This window comes from Argiope bruennichi, chromosome 6, assembly GCF_947563725.1.
Source record: "Argiope bruennichi chromosome 6, qqArgBrue1.1, whole genome shotgun sequence".
Lineage (NCBI taxonomy): Eukaryota > Metazoa > Arthropoda > Arachnida > Araneae > Araneidae > Argiope > Argiope bruennichi.
In genome coordinates this window covers 8,625,678-8,646,513 of record NC_079156.1, presented here as the reverse complement: position 1 = coordinate 8,646,513, position 20,836 = coordinate 8,625,678, and the positions used below count along the sequence as shown (strand labels likewise).

Below are 20,836 nucleotides of genomic sequence, written 5' to 3'. Positions count from 1 at the left end.
TAAAATACATGAAACATAATTAAAGGTTTTGTTTGTTTTTAAATATTGAAACAACACTAAAAAAATTTGAAATTTCTTCAATATCAGCTATCTTCCTCCATCACTAATGAAGAATTTAGAAGTTCATATCCATTTCATCTTATCCATTTAAGAATATAAATTTAACTATTTATCAACAGTTACTGCATTTACTTAAAAATAAATTCAAAAATAACAGAAATGTTTAACTAAACAAAGGGAAAAAATTAAAAGGTTTTTTTAGCAATTCTTTTTAATTAAAAAGTAAAGAAAATAGTTATCACATTAAATGACTGTTTATTAAAAGGAAGCAAGAAAATGTAGTCCACAATAGTCACAATTCTAAGTTTTTTAAGAATACTTAAGGAACTTCATTCTTTTGAACCATTAAAGTCGAAAACAAGCCCTCGTTGAGCAAGATCTTTCAGCACTTTCACGAGATTCAAAGCATCATCTAAAAAATAAACCATAAATGTTATGAGAATTTTTTCATTTAAAAAGACATTTGGTAATGAATTCTTCCATTGTAACATAAAGAAAACACTTTATAAATATAATAATATACAACACTTTACAATTATTTTTACAAATTATAAATTCGGTTAACATTGTTGCCTTTTCAAAATACCAATCTGTTGCAGTTCAAATCCAAACAAAAATTACTCCAGTTATCTTATTCACAAGACAGACATGGAAAAGTATTATACATATATTTGTATATCTACCTAATAAGTTTTTGAAAAAGAATCAGTTTTAGGTTCCAGGGGCTGTAATCAAAGCAAAACTTTCTGGGAGCTCTGAGAATAGAATCATTTCACAAGACAGCCTTATTGAAATCTAATAATTCATTTACATTTATTATGGGAAATGAAGCAATGTTGTTGTCATGTGACAAGTGCAATAAAAAATAAGAAAAAAAGGGAGAGAGAGAGAGACAATTAGATTGGGCCAAAAGCATGCAGAAAAGCCCTGGCCAAATCTTCAGCTTTATCGGAATAAAGAATATCCCTGGCGCAGTCAATGTCTGTTTTAAAGAGGGTTGAAATAATAGATCGGCAGCTAAAAATATGCTCCAGATCGTCTGGAACCATGCAATGCATTCTTCATTGAGTCTGGAACCATCGGGCATGATCCTCATGTCCTTCAGAAGCCCTGTTCCTGAGCCTTGCAATTGTGGTTGTGATGTCTCTTTTATAATTTAGAATTTGCCAAGGAAAATTTCTTTCGACTGGTACGGAGCCTCTGTCTTATCACGGCATTAGTATCTAGAGCAGTAGTAGATATAAGCGTGGAATCCACTGCTCTGGCCTCCTTGGCAAGAGTGTCGGTCTGCTCGTTTCCCTCAACGCCCACATGGCCTCGGATCCATTGCAAGATGCACGACTTCTTCATTACCCCGATAGAGAACAGAAGAGCATTGATATTCTGGGAAAAGCCTGTCTTTCCACCCTAAATAGTCTCTAAAGTGGATTTGCAATCTGAGAAGATCATGATCCCATCTGAAGGAATCTGTGTTACCTGCGCAAGGTACATGCTCAAAATGAAATAATAAAGAGCAGTTATGAAAAAATCATTTTGCAACTTAAATAAAATACAATAAAATTTTAAAAAATCTCAAGTAACAAAATTACAACAAGCAGTTTTAAGAAATCCTTACAATATAATTTTTTATTCATTTAGAAAGATTATTTTACAAAGCAGCATCAATAACTTCAAAAAATTATGTTCATATAGTTTATTCCTTTTTTTTTATAAAAAAAAAATGTAAGTCTATTATGTCACATACATGATAGAAAAAGTTGTTAAGTGAAAAATATTTTTCAATACTCATTAATCATGCTATTAACCACTTAATTGAATTGCCTATACAATGTGTGTAAACTAACATTCAGTACAAAATTAAAAGCATCCATAAACATCTCAAAAAATTTATGGACATTAAGTTGAATCAAAATAACAAAACAAAATGTGTCATCTAATTTTCTTGTTACAATTAAACAAATAATAATAATAATAATAAAACAGGCAAATCATTAATTATATAACAAGAATTCTCTGAATTTGGACATCCTTTATGTAATAGGATTAATTTCCCAATCATTGTACTGCACTTCAATCTAATAAAAATGTATTAGAAATATACTGAAGTTTCATTATTTTTTTTTTAACATTTCATTAATATTCATTGCAATTCTTTTTTTTCATAACAAAATTAATTCAGGTTCACTTTATGAGTAATGAATAGTAATTTGAAAATGGCACATTTTGAAAGTAAAGATCAGCAACTTATTCAAACAAATAACTAGAAATTGAACATGTACAATAATAAAAAATAAAAATTTACTAAAATAGAAATAAATCTGTAGTAACATAACAAGACACTATTCGTCCCCCCCCCTCATTCTTTTGTTTTCCTGGATTCATACTTCGATACAACTAAGCAACTTTCTTGAATATTTTCAGTAATTTATATCAAATCAAATTTTAACTGTAAATAAAAATCCACTACTGCATAGTCAATGTTTGTGTCATTAATGATGGATGGAATATCATATAATCTCTAAATAAAAGTTCAAAAAAGTCCCTTCACAATTCTTTAATAGAATGCAAAATAAACTAACCAATAATAGAGTAAAAATGATAGAATCCATAAACAAAAGCTTTTTAATGACATTATGAAAACACTTTTTAAAAAATGGAATATAATTCCACATTATTTGTAATTATAAAATTACTGCAATACTGTATATTAATAAATATACGTAAACATATCATAATTCATGCATTTATCCTTGCTTATATGTATATAAAAAAATTAAGACAAGGAAAGTGTTTCTTTAGAATGAAAGTTTTTATCTCTTTTAGAAGTTTTAGCATTTAATATATGTAGATTGATTCCTTTAATTGAATCATCTTAAATATGCCTTGAAATTCACTTTATATACCTTAAAGTCTGAAAAATAATAGAACCAGTGAAAGAATATGAAAAGAATAATGTCTGTCAACAGAATTTGTATAACAAACTATTGTAAATAATTTGTATTTATATTGCAGATACAAGACCTATTTATACTTCAAATCAAAAACTAATAGTTAAGTTCCTGTTTATGATTAGCTAATATAATCTATATTTATATGAAATTCTACAAGTTATTTCCCAAAATATTTTTAAAGACCAATGTATTTCTTTGGGATTAAGAGATCACTAGTCTCATGATGACCGGTAGTTCTTTCCCTCTCATCCAATTTTTTGACAGAAATAGCCTGGTTACTAATTTCATATTTCTAGCAAATTTCAGATAATTTTATTATTGATTGATAGTAATTCTATATTATTGACTGAGGGTCATAGCAATCAGACTTTTTTAATAAACACTTAATCTTACATTCTTAATTCATTAACACGCAACTTAATTTAGAGCATAGATTTCAGTAAATTTCTTTTAAATTATAAAAATTAAATGCAAACATCAATGAACCCTAAAATAAAATTAAATTCAAAAATATCTAACAAAAAAAGTCAAGAGAAATTTTTAAAAAAATCAGAGCTATATCTATTTAAAAATTTTTAAAATAGAATAAATTTTTTAAAAATAAAAAATACTTGGGAATTTCTTGCATCATATCAAAAATGAGTAAAAAGAAAGAAAAAAAAATCAAAATAATGATTTTATAGCTGGATGAAACATGCCAAGTGAAAATTGCTCAGAAGTTTGCATACATCAACTTGAAAATCAAAGCAAAAAAAGAAATAAAGGAATGTGTTTTATTAAGATAGGAAGAATAGAATTTAAATGTAGCTGTTCTACAAATAAAGCACTGAACATCAATGGATTGAATGGATGCTAGATACTGATACTAAATTGAGCAACTTTTAAGCTTTTCCTGTTTGAAAAAGTGAAGAATTTCAAATCATGTGTTTCAGTTATTAGAAATGAAAAATTATACTTCCTTTTCTTCGAAATCAACCATTTTCTTTACTCTGTAACACTACCAATTTGTCAAGAATCCAGAGATTATTCTGATCCTTCCTTCTTCCGTTTTAAAATAAGTAAAAATATAAATTGTCAACAAATGACTTTCCTCTCCTCCGTAAAATATTTGTAACAAAATAGTTGGAATAACTTGTTCTCTTTTGTTGTTGTTGTTATTGCTGTGACATTGCTAAACAAATAGACATATGAAGCATTTATAGACTGCAAAGCAAATATTCTAGAACATATAAAACGATCCTTTAAAACTGTTTTCTTGAAAATCCTGCTTATCACTCTTGATATAGCTCATAATTTCCTTAATTTAAATTTGTTGATACTGTTGTCCACTTGCAAAACTAGTAACAGTTGAAGATATTTTTGTCTGATAATATTTGTATTAATATATTGGATAATATTGTATTAATATATTGTTGTAAAAGGAAAAATCCAGGGTGTTTTACATGCTTTAAAGCAAAATTTATATTTATATATTTTTAAAAATATATACATCTTTTTATTATGCTGTTACTCATGAATATTTGAAGAATATTTTTGAAAAGAATTGACATGTGATAGGACAAAGCTAAGAGCATTTTCAGTTTATGGAAAACTATATTTATTGATACAGACCATTACTTCAATCACTGTTTTAAAAAATTTATTTTTATGTTTTATTTCAATACTGATCACCACAGATAGTTTTTTCACAAATAAAGAAAATGCAGGATTCATTTGTATGCATTTTTTGTAACTGATACACCAGATTATAGAACAGTAATTTATATATATATATATATTTTGATTCAATATTTTCTCTATAGTTCCACAGCAGTAAAAATAAGCCTTACACCATGAAACATGCAGCTTTCAGCCAACTTCATAACAAAAGAATAGTGCACTTGGTCAAGCTTGCATTTGATATAGATCTGATATGTTGATGGAAATTTGACATTTTGCAATTATGTTAATGTAGTGATAGCTGGAATTGAATTGATAAGTAAAATATCAAATAGATATATAAAGTCTTTTACTTACCAATACCAGAATGAAGTTCTCCTTCAGGTGTTATATCACACCATTTCATCATTGTTGTTAGATTGGCGGGATAAGTATATGGAGGAATATCACAAAAACTCTAAAAACATAGTCAGAAATATATTTAACATATAGAGAAGGTTGAGATCCAATCAAACAACACAAGTACATTAAAAACATTTAAAACACTTAAATAGCCTTAAAAACTCAATTTTATTAGAAAAATTTTAAAGTAATGTTTTTAAAGAGAACACACTCATTCAAAATTTAAGTAAACACAATGATAAAATCATAATATATATATATATATATATATATATATATATATATATATATATATATATATATATATATATATATATATATATATATATATATATATATATATATATATATATATATATATATATATATATATATATATATATATATATATATATATATTTAAAAAAGACAATACTTCTACAATAAACATAATTTTTAAAAATTAATTTTTAAATCACTACTGCCTATATTTTTTTCTTCATGCTTTGAATCAATATTATATAAAAGAATTTCATTTGGTTTAATAAGCAAATAAAGAAAATGGAATATTAAAATTTTACCAAAAAAAGTGATTCTAAAATAAGCACCAGTTTGTGTATAAAACTTACACTTTTAAATATCCAACTATTAGTTTTGCCAAATTATTTTATTGCATCAGCTTAACAGAAATTTAAATAATATTTTAAATACAAGTTATTGAAAAGAGATATCCTAATATCAAAGTCTATTTCAATCAACACAGAATTGTTTTCTAATAATATACCACAAACATAACCGGGCAATTCTGAAACACGAATTGTCCATAGAAGCATTTAATAAGATGATAATTTATACAATAATTGAAAATATATCTTCAAATGACCAAGAATAATGCAGTAGATTAAATTATTATTTTTCCAGTTAGTAACCAAAACGAATCATAACTTTCGATTCAATCACTAAACTTAAATCAATAACTTTCTTAAAGCATTTGCTTCATTGAATAAGTAATTTATTAAAGATATCCAATATACATATTAAACACTTTATAGTAAAATAATACTTGATTAAAGTTAAGTCAAGATTAATTTTAAAGTCTTTTTTTATTTCTAATAGTCTAAAAAATGACAAAAAAGGCTCAAACTTATAAAATAAACATGGAAAAAATATACTCCAGGAAAATGAAGATATTTAAAGTGAAAACATATATATATATAAATGTAAGCATTATTTTTTTTAAAAGCAAATGGCAGAATGGCATATTCGAAGACAGTGAAGACACTTTGCATTTTTAAATTCGTTTTATTCTCTCCCGGGAGGCAGACATGATTTATTTACAAGAAGGCGCGGACAAAGTATGTCTGTTCACTGCAACAGATTAGGCAAAAAGAGAGGGAAGAGAGAGAAATTAATTATCCCTCGTCTTATATAACATGAGATATTGATAAGGAAAATATTTTTTCACAGTGCTAATATATTATTAATATAGGCATTTCTGACGCATGTCAATTCTGATTCTTACAGGTATCCTTTTGAAAAGAATGTGCTTACTGGATATTTTTCTATCTCCTCAAGCAGAGCGTGTGAATTGCCGCCGTAAGCATTTTACAAAGCTTCTCTTGAATTAATTAAATAGAAAAAGTGGAATGGGATCAGGAAATAAGAGAATATTTTAGAATGAAGTTACTATGGGCTAAATTACGATAAAACCTTAGAAATTAATTAGAATTGAAATTGAAGTTTAAAATATCATTACAATCCCCCCCCGAAAGACGTGGAAGTGCATCAGGGCTATTTGACACACTGCCTACCTTACACTGATGTCTGAGTAAGAAATAGAAATTTAAGTATATTGAAAGTGACACCTAAGTTTCCCTTATCTTTACATAATACAGATATCTCATTTATCATTTTATATTAAAAGCAAAGAAAAAGAATTATATTTGTGAAAATATTATATAAACCTAAGTAATCAACAATAATAACAAAAAAATATTAAAATTTAAATCATATAGTGCAAAAATGTATTCTGACTACTAGCTATTACCCGCGACTTAGTTCGCGTGGAAATTTTGATGTATATTTATTTATGAGAACTGGTGGTTCGATCAGCAGTCGGCAGTGTCTGTCTAAAATCGCTTGCGAGATAAACGACAACGCCGCCCATCATCGCCTGGTTGCCGCGGATGTCTTGCAGGCTGCGGTTGAACGCCTCTAATGCATGCTTGTGTGCCATTGTGTGCACTGCTGAAAAAGGAGCCCCCGGCCGCTGTTTTTGGTGACGTTGCATGTTGGGGTACCTTGGCTTGCAAGATTAAACGGCAATTTGAAAACGGAATGTGCAGTCCGCCCACCGTTAAACAAAGTTACAGCAATGCCCGAGGAAGCTACAGCCAGATTATATTGCTGTACTTGCAGAGTCGGCTAGCAGGAGATTCAGTACAAACGTCTTACCCGTACCCCCTGGTGCGTCAAGAAAGAATACTCCCTCCTCTCTACTATTTACTCGGTTCAGAATCGATTCAGAGATTCAAAATACTTTAATGATAAACATTAATACTCAAATGAATAGTATAAAAATGTTGAAGTTCGAAAGAAAAAACATTTAACTCACTAGTTAGCAAATTAGTGGTGACTAATTAACCCTTGTCCACCAACTTCTAATAGTAGATGAAATTTAATGACCTAATAATTAGGACATCAAGAAGGGGGGTGTAATTCTTATTCTCTCTCTACTCTCATCCAGGAATATGTTTCCAAAGAGGAGAATAAAATATCCAGGATAAAAACAGAAAGAGATAGAAATTAATTGTGAGGTTGACCCTATACTCACATCTCAATAAGACTGCGGTATGTGAATTTATGTTGTAATGGCGCCTATCACAGCATCATCATCATGAAGAAAAATTAAAAAATAATAATAACTAACTCTTATGAGTGGAGACAACCGGCGAACCTAAATTGAGATTTATGTGAAAAAAAACGGGAAATAAAAGGATTTTTTTTAAAAAAAATTTATTATTCAACAAAGATATTGGAAATATTAAAAGATAAATAATAATATTTGTAAAAATCTTCAGCAAACTCAAATAATTAACAATAATTACAAAATATTAATAAATGAAACGGTATATTGCACAAAGTTATTTTGATTATTTTTCTGTAAAAACTCAATTGATGAACTTAATTTAATGAAGACTCAGTCTATGGTATATTTGCCCGTATTATTCTTGAATGCTAAGAAGTCTCACTCAGCAAAATTATTAAATTAGAAATGAAATATTAAATTATTAAATACAATATCAATATTATTATGATTTCACCGAAATGAAATATAAAAATAATTATGATTTCAAATAAAGTATTTTAACTGTAAATAAAAAAAACCCAAAGATTCAAAAGCTTCAAATAAAAAAACTGAAAACTGAAAATAATGATTGTAAGATTAAAAGATTTCATATTAAACACTTGGAACTGAAACTAAAAATAATAAATGCAAGATTCAAAGATTTCAAACAAAATCCTTGTAAATGAATGTAACAAACATGAGATTCAAAATACTCTTATGATAAAATATTTGAGAAATAATAATTTAAAAATTATTTGGTAATTGAAAGAAGAAAAAAAATGTATTTTGTAAAAATAGAGGGTAGCTTAATAACTGTTAGAAGTGTAACAATTTCCCCAGAGGCATTTACTACATTATTCTAATTATCATGTGCCATTATGAAATATATAAAATCTCGGTCTGTTACTTTTTTTCATTCACAAGGTCTGTATGCATATTAAAACATAAAAGTATTCTGGACACAATAAATACCAGAGTATAGTTTAATTACAATCAGAGGTGTAACAAATTTCCTCTCAAATACTCACTAAATTTCTCTGATATCATGTCATTACTTTTATTTAATTATTTATTCTTTTATTTAAAGATAAATTTAATTTATTTGGGGAAATCATCTTTCTTGATTTTAATAGCATATAAATAAATTTCAAATTTAACATTCTTTAATATCATGCATAAATATTAAATAACAATTTTAAGAAAAATTTAAAAACTCAATATTTTAAATAATAATATGAAAAAATTATTCGCAATTATGTTCTAATTGAAAACTGCAATTCAAAATAAAATCAAAAGCACAAAATATAAATCTTGACTTTCACTCGTTGATGGAGGCTTTTCTTTAAAATACTAATCACTTTTTGATGATTCACAAAAGCTAATTTTGAGCACTGAACTTGAGAGTAAAGCAGGCGATTATTATTATTTGATGATAATGTAGCACATAAAACACAGATGGGGAGCAGGAACTTTTTTGAAGGTGTAAGGAGCACGCACATGAAGATATGAAGCACAAACACAAGGGCAGAGCAGGAACGTCTGATGAGGTCTCTGGTTATGAAAGGTATAGCAATGAGCAGCAGGGTAATTCAGCGGGAACTGGACCGTACCCTGGAATACAGACGACAGAGGATATTGCATCGGCTGCATGGACTTTCAGCGTCGCGGGAGACACCACGACCATGCCAGGACAGAACCATCTTCGGAGCATGTCGAAATGCAGGGGCGCAATGTAACGTCGAAGCCTCACCCGCGGATTTAATTCTAATTCTTTTGAAAATTTTGCACATGAAACTATCCTTGTCGACTCTTTCAATATGTAAACATTATTTTTTGAAAACAGATGGCAGATTCGATGACAGTGAAGACATTCTGCATTTTTAAATTTGTTTTATTCTCTCCCAGGAGGCAGATATGATTTATTTACAAGAAGGCGCACACAAGGCACGTCCGCTCACAGCAACAGATTAGGCAAGAAGCGAGGGAAGAACGAGAAAATAATTATCCCTCGTCTTATATAACATGAGATATTGAAAAGGAAAATATTTTTTCATTGGTAATATATTATTAGGATTCCGATTAGGATTTCTGATGCATGTAAATTCTGATAAGGGAAACACAGGGAACCTTTTGAAAAGAATGTGCTTACTAGATATTTTTCTATCCCCTCACGCAGAGCGTGTGAATTGCCGACCTATGCATTTTACAAAGCTTCTCTTGATTTAATTAAATAGAAAAAGTGGAATGGGATCAGGAAATAAGAGAATATTTTAGAATGAAATTACTATGGGCTGTATTATGATAAAACTTAGGAAATTAATTAGAATTGAAATTAAAGTTTAATACATGTGTGTGTGTGGTAAAGAGAATCCATTTACTGCCTGCAGTCCACACTATCCTATTAGTACAGGGAACCTATTATAGAGTCACTTGATTAAGACATTCCTCATTTGAGCTACAAAATCAACTATCGCAAATGAATTTATATATATATATATATATAAGGATTAAAAAAGCTGAGCTCTGAGGCAGAGCCTTTACCTAGAATAGATACTTTATTAGATAAATTAAGTACTGCTAAAGTTTTTTTAACTTTGGATCTTGCATCTTTAGATATTGGCACATACCCTTACATGAACAAGATAAACATAAATTGGTATTTGTAACTACTGAAGGTTTATATGAATTTCAAGTCCTACCTTTTGGCTTTAAAAAGGCACCTGCAATATTCAGTAGAACTATTCGTAGAATTTTAAATAAACATAAATTTTCAAATTTTGCATGTCACTATTTTGATGACATAGTTTTCTCTAGCTCAATAGAGGAACACTATGATAATTTAAAACGGATTTTTGAAATGTATGAAAAAAAAAACATTAAATTAAAATTTTCTAAATGTGTATTTGCTCAATATAAAATTAATTTCTTGGGATATGATGTCAAAGATGCATTTCTCCGGATAATCATAATATTGAAAGTATTAAAAAACTACAACCTCCAAAAAATGTTAAACCACTTCAAGGTTTTCTTGGCTCTGTAAATGTTTATAGTAAATTTATTGATTCTTGTGCTAAAATTAGAAAATCCTTAAATAATCTTCTTAAAAAAGATACACCATGGCAATGGACAGACGACTATCAAAAAGTTTTTGAAATATTAAAAAATAAATTGATAACTAAACCAGTGTTACAATTATATAACCCTAATTTACTTCTTCATGTTCTTTTGTATGCATCTCAGGTAGCCATTGGAGCTGTTTTAAAACAGCCTGATTGTTCTGGTACATTACATCCTGTATCTTATCATTCAAGAACTTTATGCCCTTATGAAAAAAATTATTGCATAACTGAGTTGGAATATTTAGCAATAATAGATGCTCTTGATAAATTTTATTGCTATTCACATGCGAAAAAATTCATAATTCATGCTCTCATGCTTGACAATGTCATATGGCACCATTTCATTCATTTTGGGGTTATTTGCACAGTTGCCATAGGATGATAACCTACTGGCACCACAAAATTTTGTGAGATGGCACTGATGGATGTGAGATAAGGCAAGATTGAAAAATATCCATATGTAATCAGTATGTGATTAATATCCATATATTTTCTCTAAAAAAAAAAAAAAATTACAAAAATAAAGAAGGAAAAAAAAAAAAACTGAGTTAAGCTTGTTTTTGCAGATATTTTACTATTTTACATATAAGTTTCTAAAATAATTTCCGAATTTTATTTGTAAAGTTCAGAAAAATGCCTATGCCTTCTGCAAACTTCTGAAGTTGTCCCATAAAGAAAAGGAATTTACTATCAAAATCGAATAGTTGACAATTTTCTCCTGAGGATATTCCTGGTAATACCTCACCTTACATCCTGCAACTTTTGTTTGAAACAGAAACTGGCTCAAAACAGTAAAATCTCTGTGGCAGGATTGTTCTGAATTAGTAATCAGAAAGGTAAGTTTTCTTGTATGTACATAAAATATTTTTTAGAGAAAAACAATCTTTAACTGGAAGAATAATTTTTTTTTAAATACTAATAAGAACAATCAAATGTCACTTTCAAAAGTCCTCCTGCATTTAAATACAGAAAAAAAGTATACTGATTCTATAAAAATTGTTACAAGTGAGATAAATAAAAAAAATTAAAAATAATAATAATAATAATAAATTCCTAAAATTTAACCTACCCTTTTGACATTTATCCAGCGTTTCATGAAATCTGGAACTTCAATTTCAGATATCTTGCATTGTAATGGAAAACTAAAATAAAATGCAATTAATATGTCTAAAAAATATCCAAGACTCAATACAAATCATTTAAGTTATTAAATGATGGATAGTAATATAGAACAAGCAAAAATATTTTGTACTTTTCTCTTGACTACAAAGTTATTCATTCCAATTACAATCCTGGAACATTTTTTTTTATTTTGCTAATTGCTTAAATATGGCAAAGTGCAAAATGTCTATAAAATTTAAATTAAAGCTGGCAAAAGCATGCATTTCACCACAGAAGATTGCTGTACTTATTAAAGGAAAACTAAGGAAGAGTGTTGTTAAAAGCAAAATATTACTAAAAATCGAAGTTCATTTTCAATTGTCTTTTGAACATGTTCAAACCAAACTGGAACATTTATAAACAAAAGGAAATAATACTTTCACATTTCAACAATGAAATGAAAGATTGCCCGAAATTTAAAAGTTACTATAAAATAATTGAACTAATGTTTAAAACATAATATTGTAATTTCCAATTATAATCATTCAACAGTAAAAATGTAGAAAACATCACAACCAGCTGTCCCCATGCATTGGGTGCATCTAGTTGTATATATAGACTCCATTTTTCATAATATATATATATATATATATATATATATATTGCATACAATTCCCCTACCAGTGAAAATATAGGTTCAGATTTCAGTATAAAATATTTTTAAAATTTCTGTGTGTTCAAAAAACTTATTGGGGATATTTTAAATTTAAAAAAAAATTATACATCATTATCAATTATAAAAATATAGTCATCTTTTTTTAATTAGAAGTATTTAAAACTAATATTTAAGCATAATTGTAAATTTCAAAATTAGAGAACAGGTATCTATAAGCAAAATATGGACATGTGTTTTTGTTTAGATATCCCTATTTCATAATATTTTCAAATTTCAGATATTGTTTCATTAATTCAAGAGCACGTTAAAAACTCTAAGTTCCGATGTTAAGAACCTATTGACGTCCGATCAATCTGGAACTATAATATTGGTGAAAGATTACATATTTTGCTCAGTGATGTTGACACATATTTTGGTTAATTTCAAGATAAAGGAATGTTCTAAATTGGTTTTTCAACAAGATATGAAAAGTTCTTAACATAGAGTGGAACAAAATATTACGTTTTCCGTCAACATTTTAGAAAAATTAAAAAATAAATTTACCAACTATTCTTTGAAATTTATAGTTTTTTTAATTTATAAAAGTATGTGTGTGTCCATTTTTAATATATACATAAAACTGTCCATTTATTAAAATTGAATTTTAAGATTATTCATAACGCAGAAAATATTTCCTTAATACTCACAAGTATTCTAAATCAGGATCACTACAAGTAACAAATGCAAATTTCACACCAGGTTTTAAAACTTGTTCTTTCTCTAGCCATGCTAAGAAATTCTATTTGAGTATGAAAAAACAAATACTTCAGTAAAATCAGGAAAACATATGAAAATACTGCATATAAATATATAAATGTAAAAAATCTTAACAGGTAACAAAATTGAATAAATTAAATGGCAATTAAATAAAAGTTATCAAATAAAATTATATAAATGTGTTAGTAAGTAAATAAATTAATAAGTGCCTGTTTTCCCATATTTATTAGGCTTATTATCTTCTTACAAAGTGAGCAGTAAGCACCAAATTGACTTTATGGTATTTTTCGAACTTATTCAGCAAAATTAGGATTGATTTTTTTAACATCCAATTCGTATTACAAACAGATTCTAAAATACTTTGAACAAACTCATAATTTCTACAACAATAAACAAACCATTCAATAAACTGAATTATGGTAGACTAAACGCTGCCATACTGCTTCCGCAGATTGAATGTTGTTAATCTCACCAGAAAAATGTATTCTATTCTTTTACACAATTGCAAAAGTCTTGTGCAGGGTCATACCTGCAATTTGGGAATCCCATGGGAAAACAACTATCTTGCAAATCAAAATTGGAAGGATCATCTATACAAAAAGGTGGGGGAGGGAAAAGGGATAAGTTTTCGCATTACACAATCGCAAATGGTATTGTTTTGTTTTTGGAAACTATGACTACGATCTTTTATTCTTGCAATCTTTAGATATCAGCATTATTTGGATGGGGAAAAAAATAACTAAGAAACTTAAAATTTTCTGTATTTTTCGAGATTTTACAGAAATTTACAAATTTCCCTGCATTTCCCCAGGTTTTTTTAAGATTACTTTTAAATTCATTGTGTTTTTCCAGGTTTCCCAGTGGAGTGGCAACCCCATTTTTACATGTAAATAAAAACTGAATTCTTGGAAAAGAAAAAGAACTTTCAAATATCATCCATTATCAAACAATCAGATTATAATAGAAAACCATATTTCAAAGTATATCTAAATAGAAGCAATAATTAAGATATAAATTAGGAAAAATACTAAAATACACTGAGAAAGAAATTTTAGAATTTTTACAGTTGTAATAGCAAAAGATAATTCTGATTAAACATACCTGGAAAACGACTTCAAAATCTGGCTGTTGATCAATCATTTCTTGGATGATGCCAGTCAACTGAATAAAATAAATACAGTTTAACAAACAGGCACAATTTAAAGATTTCAAAAGGAAGCATTACATACACAGTTGTTATGTATATAACATAATTAGCTGCTTTTAATTTCTAAATAATAAGTTTTCAAACCAAATATTAGATTATAGTGATCAATGTTTCTTGATATATTAGACATGAAAATATCCATGAAAATAGATTTTCATGAATGCATGTGTGTATATCCTCTTCAGTCCTGATTTTTTAAAAACTGGTTTAAAAATTTGATTTCAAGATCTTTTACCTTTGTTACATCTCAATAGCATGTGGAAAAATTTTTTTGCTAATCAAACAATTTGTTTGATCAGCAAAGTAGTCCCATAATTTTAAGGTACACATGTGTGTACCTCGGGTCTTAAGCAAGTAAAAGTATCCTCAACAAAAAAAAATATTTAATTTTCCTGGTTACTTAATAGCTATACTTTTCTTATTCTAAGGCTTTATAAATGAAAAAAAAATACAAAATTTATTATATTAATAATCTATTAAACCTTATTTTGAAGGAAATTTCATTTTTTTAATAATATTACGTAAATAAATACTGAATTTTGAGCACTTGACTCTTCTCCTAGAGTTACATCCTGGATACCTCCATTTCGATACATACTTATCGTCCATGTAATGTTGTAGATGGCTTGATATATCTAATTTCTTTTTAATTGAGAAGGGACAATTTTTCTTGCTCTTTCAGAGGTATTTTCACCAGATGGTGGTAATGAAATCTCCAATGGTCTTGTAGTGACATTTCCATCATTTGATTACCCTTCTTCTATTAATTTGTTTTCATTGAAAGATGATTTTTTTACTTGTTCTTGGTTTCCTTTCTTGCTGATGATGAGAATTCCCTCATATTTCATCAGGGACCGAATTATATGCATTTGAAATCGCAATAAGGTCATTTTTACTTTCATTCCTGACAGCTCAGCTTGTCGCTTTGCCACCATTTTATAGTATAAATCTACTAAATCTACAAAATGCGTGAATGCTCGAGTCGGTCATTTTTTGTAATTACTGCATACCGGTAATATGCAAAATAATGGTCGATGCCTCCGATATTATATGTTTTTATAAAAGCAGATTATTTTATATCAGCTTTTTGTTTCAATTATTTTGTCTATCTTCTGCCTATTCCAATTGACTTATTACCTATACATGTGGATAATAGTCACGGATTTATTATCTTTCTATTTGACGAGGCACATTTGACTATCGTCTGCGATCCATTCATCCTATTTACCAGGTTTCATTATTTTTGATACATGAAAAATTCTATTGCTTCCCCTAAAATCACTTTTTCCTAAAAGTTCAATAACCTCCTTTTGAGTTAAAACCACTTGACGTGAAAAAAATATTATCAGCTTATAAAATTCTGTATATTCTATACATGATGTCGGTTTGAAATATCAATTACTGACAACAAGACATCTATAAAATTAAATTTCTTACTAAAGTTGAAAATAAATATTTTTAAATTTATATTTTATTACATTACAGAACATAAGAATTATTTATTATAAAAGATATACAATATATTCAAGGACAAGAAATGACAATTTGAAAACAAGCGCTCAAAAGATAAGCAGCGCAATGGATCGCAAGCAGTCAGCAAACGGGCGCGAAAACGCCCGAGGTACACATATGTGTACCTTAGTTAAATTTGTATTTTCACCGATTCTATTATAGATAACAAGATATAATTTGGTAATGACTTTAACCAGGCACTTAGTATTCTATAAAAAAATATGCAAGCGTATATTTTAATAATAAACATTAAAAAATTTAATTATATTTGTTGTGTTTTCTGTTCAACGCCATTTTCGTTATATCTCTAATTAATAGCGATGGATATGAAAAAAATATCGAACTGTAGTGCTATTTATTGATGCAAAATGGAAGCTACATTCATAAACGTTGAAATGCATGCATTATTTCGCCAAAATTTAACTTTACCGGATAAGAAAAATGAAAAAAAATTGGAGGTACACATATGTGTACCTCGGGACTGAAGAGGATATACAAAAAACATGAGCTAAGTCATGTGTAAAATTTACTTACATTCAGAATGAATTGATACAGGCACTTTCAAGTGAAAATCTATCTATAACTAGCTTACAGAAAAAGAGAAATCCAAGCAATTTCAATCATTCCCAAAGTTAAAAACTTAGAGAAAATGCAAGTTCATAATTCATCTAAGTAGATCATATGTTGAGTAGAGTGAAAATTAATTTTAAAACTGAGTATTAAACTAATATTAAAATTACTAATATCAAAATAATACTAAATATTAAAATTACAAATAAGATTTTTAAAGGCTAAATCTACATTTAACATATTACTAACTATAGCAAATATATATGATGAAAAAGTGGATAGGAACATAGAAATTAATATTTCTGGCAATAGGAAAAATCATCAATTGTATTATTATATTATTTACACCTAATCACTTCCCTATAAAAAATTATTTCTTATTGATCATATATTATTTTTTTAAAAACCTAACAGTCAATAAATTTCCTAGCCTTGCAATCTAATTTTCCTCCTAAGTATAATTTGGATTCTAATCTTATTATGAATTTTTGCTAAATTTGACAAGCAATTACGATATAGCATTATCTATTAAGCAAAGTTACCAAGAAGGATTTCAGTACTGTCTCTGTTTTGATATACAAATTTTACTCATAGCATGATGTGATATTTGAGAAGTATGCATAAACAAAATTTGTAAATTTTACAACATAAAGTATCAAAAATCATCAGTTATATTTATCTACAAAATTTATATACTGAAACCATAATGCAGAATTACACCTATAATACTTATTCACTTATACTGAAGTAATTTTATTTTTAAATTGAATCTTATATTTCAGGACATAATCTACATAAAAGACAAGAATCTACTGTTTACAAATAACAAAATATAAATATTCAGCTCTTCTTCACAGTGGCAGATTTCAGTATTTGGTGACCTTAGGTAGCACACACTATGCACTTCTTTTAACAAAATAATCAGTTTAATTTTGCATTTAAAGCATGTAAATCATTATTTTTATTTTTAAAAAATTTTATTAACTTTCTGAATATGTATTTGTTTTTACACATCTATTATGACCACAGATTACCCAGAATGCCTTTTTATAATCAATATTATTGAAGCGCTTATTTGATAAATACAAACGCTGTATTAACTAAGTGGAACATAATGACATCAATAAAAACCTGATCAATTATGTTTTATACAGTGTTAACACTATCCTAATATTTGATAATTAAGAGAATTTGCACTTTTACAACTTATTTATTTGGCAAACAGGAAAATAAAATTTTAAAATCAACTTGCTTGCAGAATCCTCTTAGCCTTGCAGCCTAGAGAGTTTGCCTAGCTAAAAATCTGCCACTACTTTTCCATTAGCTTAACCACAGCTACAATATGAACAAAATATATCATTTATCTGTATTAAGTCTAATAATCTTTCATTAAAAAAATGTACAAATAATGAAAAAGGTTAGAAAGTACAAGGCTTCTATATTCAGTGAACTTGCATATATTTCAACAATTGATGAGAGCAAAGAAAAATTATACTTTTGTTCCAACATTTATATTTTGTATTAACTGCTCTAAATAAATAAAACTAACATAATTTCAAGATAAAGAAAAACCTGACAAGTAGCAGAGGATTGTAGAAACATTAACAAAAGTTTAACTAAATTCTAGTGTAATAATAATCAATAATTTCATATGGAATGAAAACCATCTATAAAACTTGTAAAACATTTTAAAAGTTAGACTTGATATGCTTATATATTAAATAGTAACAGAAAATATAGCTTAATTAATTAAATATTCATTGATATAAATAGCTGACTTACTTCAGTGCAAAAAGTAGATAAACGAGGTACAACAAATGGTCTCACATAGGAATGAAAAGTAGCTTCAGGTATAAAAGTTTCAGCATTCACTTTTATGACAGGGAATTCAATGATCTCCTTCAAAAGAAAGTATATAAATTTCATAGTAATTGGGGGAAGAAGGGGGAATATCCAATTACATTTACAAAATCAAATAGTTTTTTCCCCCCTTTCTCTCTCACATTTTTTTTTTTTTTTAACAAATTACATATTTTCCTATTATTGTAAATATTCACTTTTAAAAAATATCATTTCTAACTTTTACAATATAAATGAATGTTTAACTTCATATAACAATTATGGAAGAAAAAACCTGAAGGAAAAAGTGATAGCAATGATGAAAATAACAGAACCCAATCATTTATTCTTCTTTATAGCTTCTTGCTTTTATAAGATTTTTTTTAATAATTTTTTCTTCTACCTGTTTTTTTTTAAATCTATTATTTTGATTTTTCCCCCCTAAAACTTTATCATTCCACTTAGCACATTAAGTATTTTTACCTAATACAAAATCCCAAAATCAAAGCTATCCAGAAGCCAAAATTAGAAACAATATTCACTTGATGCTTGTTTATAACCTGACGACACTAAATGTAAATAATAAACTGAAGACACTAAATGTAAATAACAACCTGAAGACACTAAATGTAAATAATAAACTGAAGACACTATATGTCTTCAAAATGACGAAAATGTAACAACCTGAAGACACTAAATGTAAATAAATTAAATTTTAAAAATAAGAACATAATGTGACATTGATTTATTATCCAACTGCAATAATTTAAAGGTAAATACTGATTTGATCTTTCCCAAAATGGTTTCAACACTAAAAGCTGAATAGAACGTACATCAAAATATTTAATAGCAATGAGTGAAAATAATTGATTTCCGAATGTTAAATTATACTCTAAAATGTCTTTGACATTTGATGAGGATATTTATTTATTTTCAGAAAATTGAATATTTAAAAAATGTTTCAAGATATATATAATCTGAAATGTTTCATATTATAATATGTAAAAAGTTCTTCATATTGTAATTACCTTTAATTATAATAATTTTATATTTCAAGATAACTTTCTAAAGCACTGCCAAGTCCCTAAAGAACTGAAATTTGGCTTTCTTAGCATTCAATAAAACAGTTTTTCTTAAGAAAGCAATTAAAAAAATCAATCAAAATTCCAATTTACTATGCACAGGAATTTCAAAAATTCGAGTATCAAACTGAACTCTGTAATCTACATTTATACTTCTATATATACAATTTATATATGTGTGTGTGTGTTTAACAATGCTCTACCATGATGATATTCCTTTTTGTACTGCTAAATAAAAGTATAAAGGTCAATGAAGTTAAATAAACTTAATACATGATTTATTAATAGAACAAACTTGGAAGTTCTACCCTTACTAGCATCACTGAAATAAAAAAAAGATAAAGAATCAGCACTATAATAATCCTTGACTTATATTGAAAATGCTCATATTTATTATTTTTTTTATTACTCAGTTCTCATTAACCTCATTCCTTCCTTTACTTACTTGAGGCTCTACATTATCAGGATAATCACAAGTAGCTTCAATGTCCAGCACTAAAAAGTAATCAAACTTTTGTTTAGGAATCACAGGAGTTCTAGGTGGTAATACTATTGGCTCACGCTCGAATAGAGGCTTTTTATAATGCTTTGGAATTTTTCGTGCGCTATTTATTGGCTTAGTGAACGTTTTTGTAAACTTAGTTCTAGAAAATATTTTACTGTAACATAAATTTGATCTACACAATGAACTAAAATTCAAAACAGGCATATCGATAAGATCAATCTAACAAGACAGAACATTCAATTTCAGTCAAAAAATTACATTCTTAAAAGTGTTTACAAACACGCAAATAAACTTTATTCTAAACCTGCTTGTACCAACAATGACTTTTCATTCCGAAATTGCCACAAAATTTCATAGCGGTTAACGCAAGAAACAGCCAGTCAACACAATTTAAAAAGAAAAAAAAGAAAAAACTTTTTAAAAGGAAAAAAAGATGATCTAAGATAGATTTTATGCTGTATTTTCTTTATCTCTTGAATTATTCCTTTGGTTTCAGTTCGGTAGAAATGATTATTTAGCGCGGGCTTTATCATAGCCGTCTAGGCAGCAGCGAAGAATTTCTTGAAAGCT

General features: G+C 27.7%; 1 protein-coding gene across 1 annotated transcript; it reads right to left on the bottom strand.

The window, feature by feature from the left end:
* Positions 1-295: 295 nt before the first annotated feature.
* On the bottom strand, positions 296-20,598 carry LOC129972962 (ERI1 exoribonuclease 3-like). The gene is made up of 7 exons (XM_056087290.1): positions 20,207-20,598; positions 18,623-18,739; positions 14,653-14,712; positions 13,482-13,573; positions 12,088-12,160; positions 5,028-5,127; positions 296-472 (listed from the first exon to the last, which is right to left on the bottom strand). Exons 1-7 carry the CDS (start codon positions 20,468-20,470, stop codon positions 390-392), a joined length of 789 nt encoding a protein of 262 aa, XP_055943265.1. The 5' UTR covers positions 20,471-20,598; the 3' UTR covers positions 296-389.
* Positions 20,599-20,836: the final 238 nt, after the last annotated feature.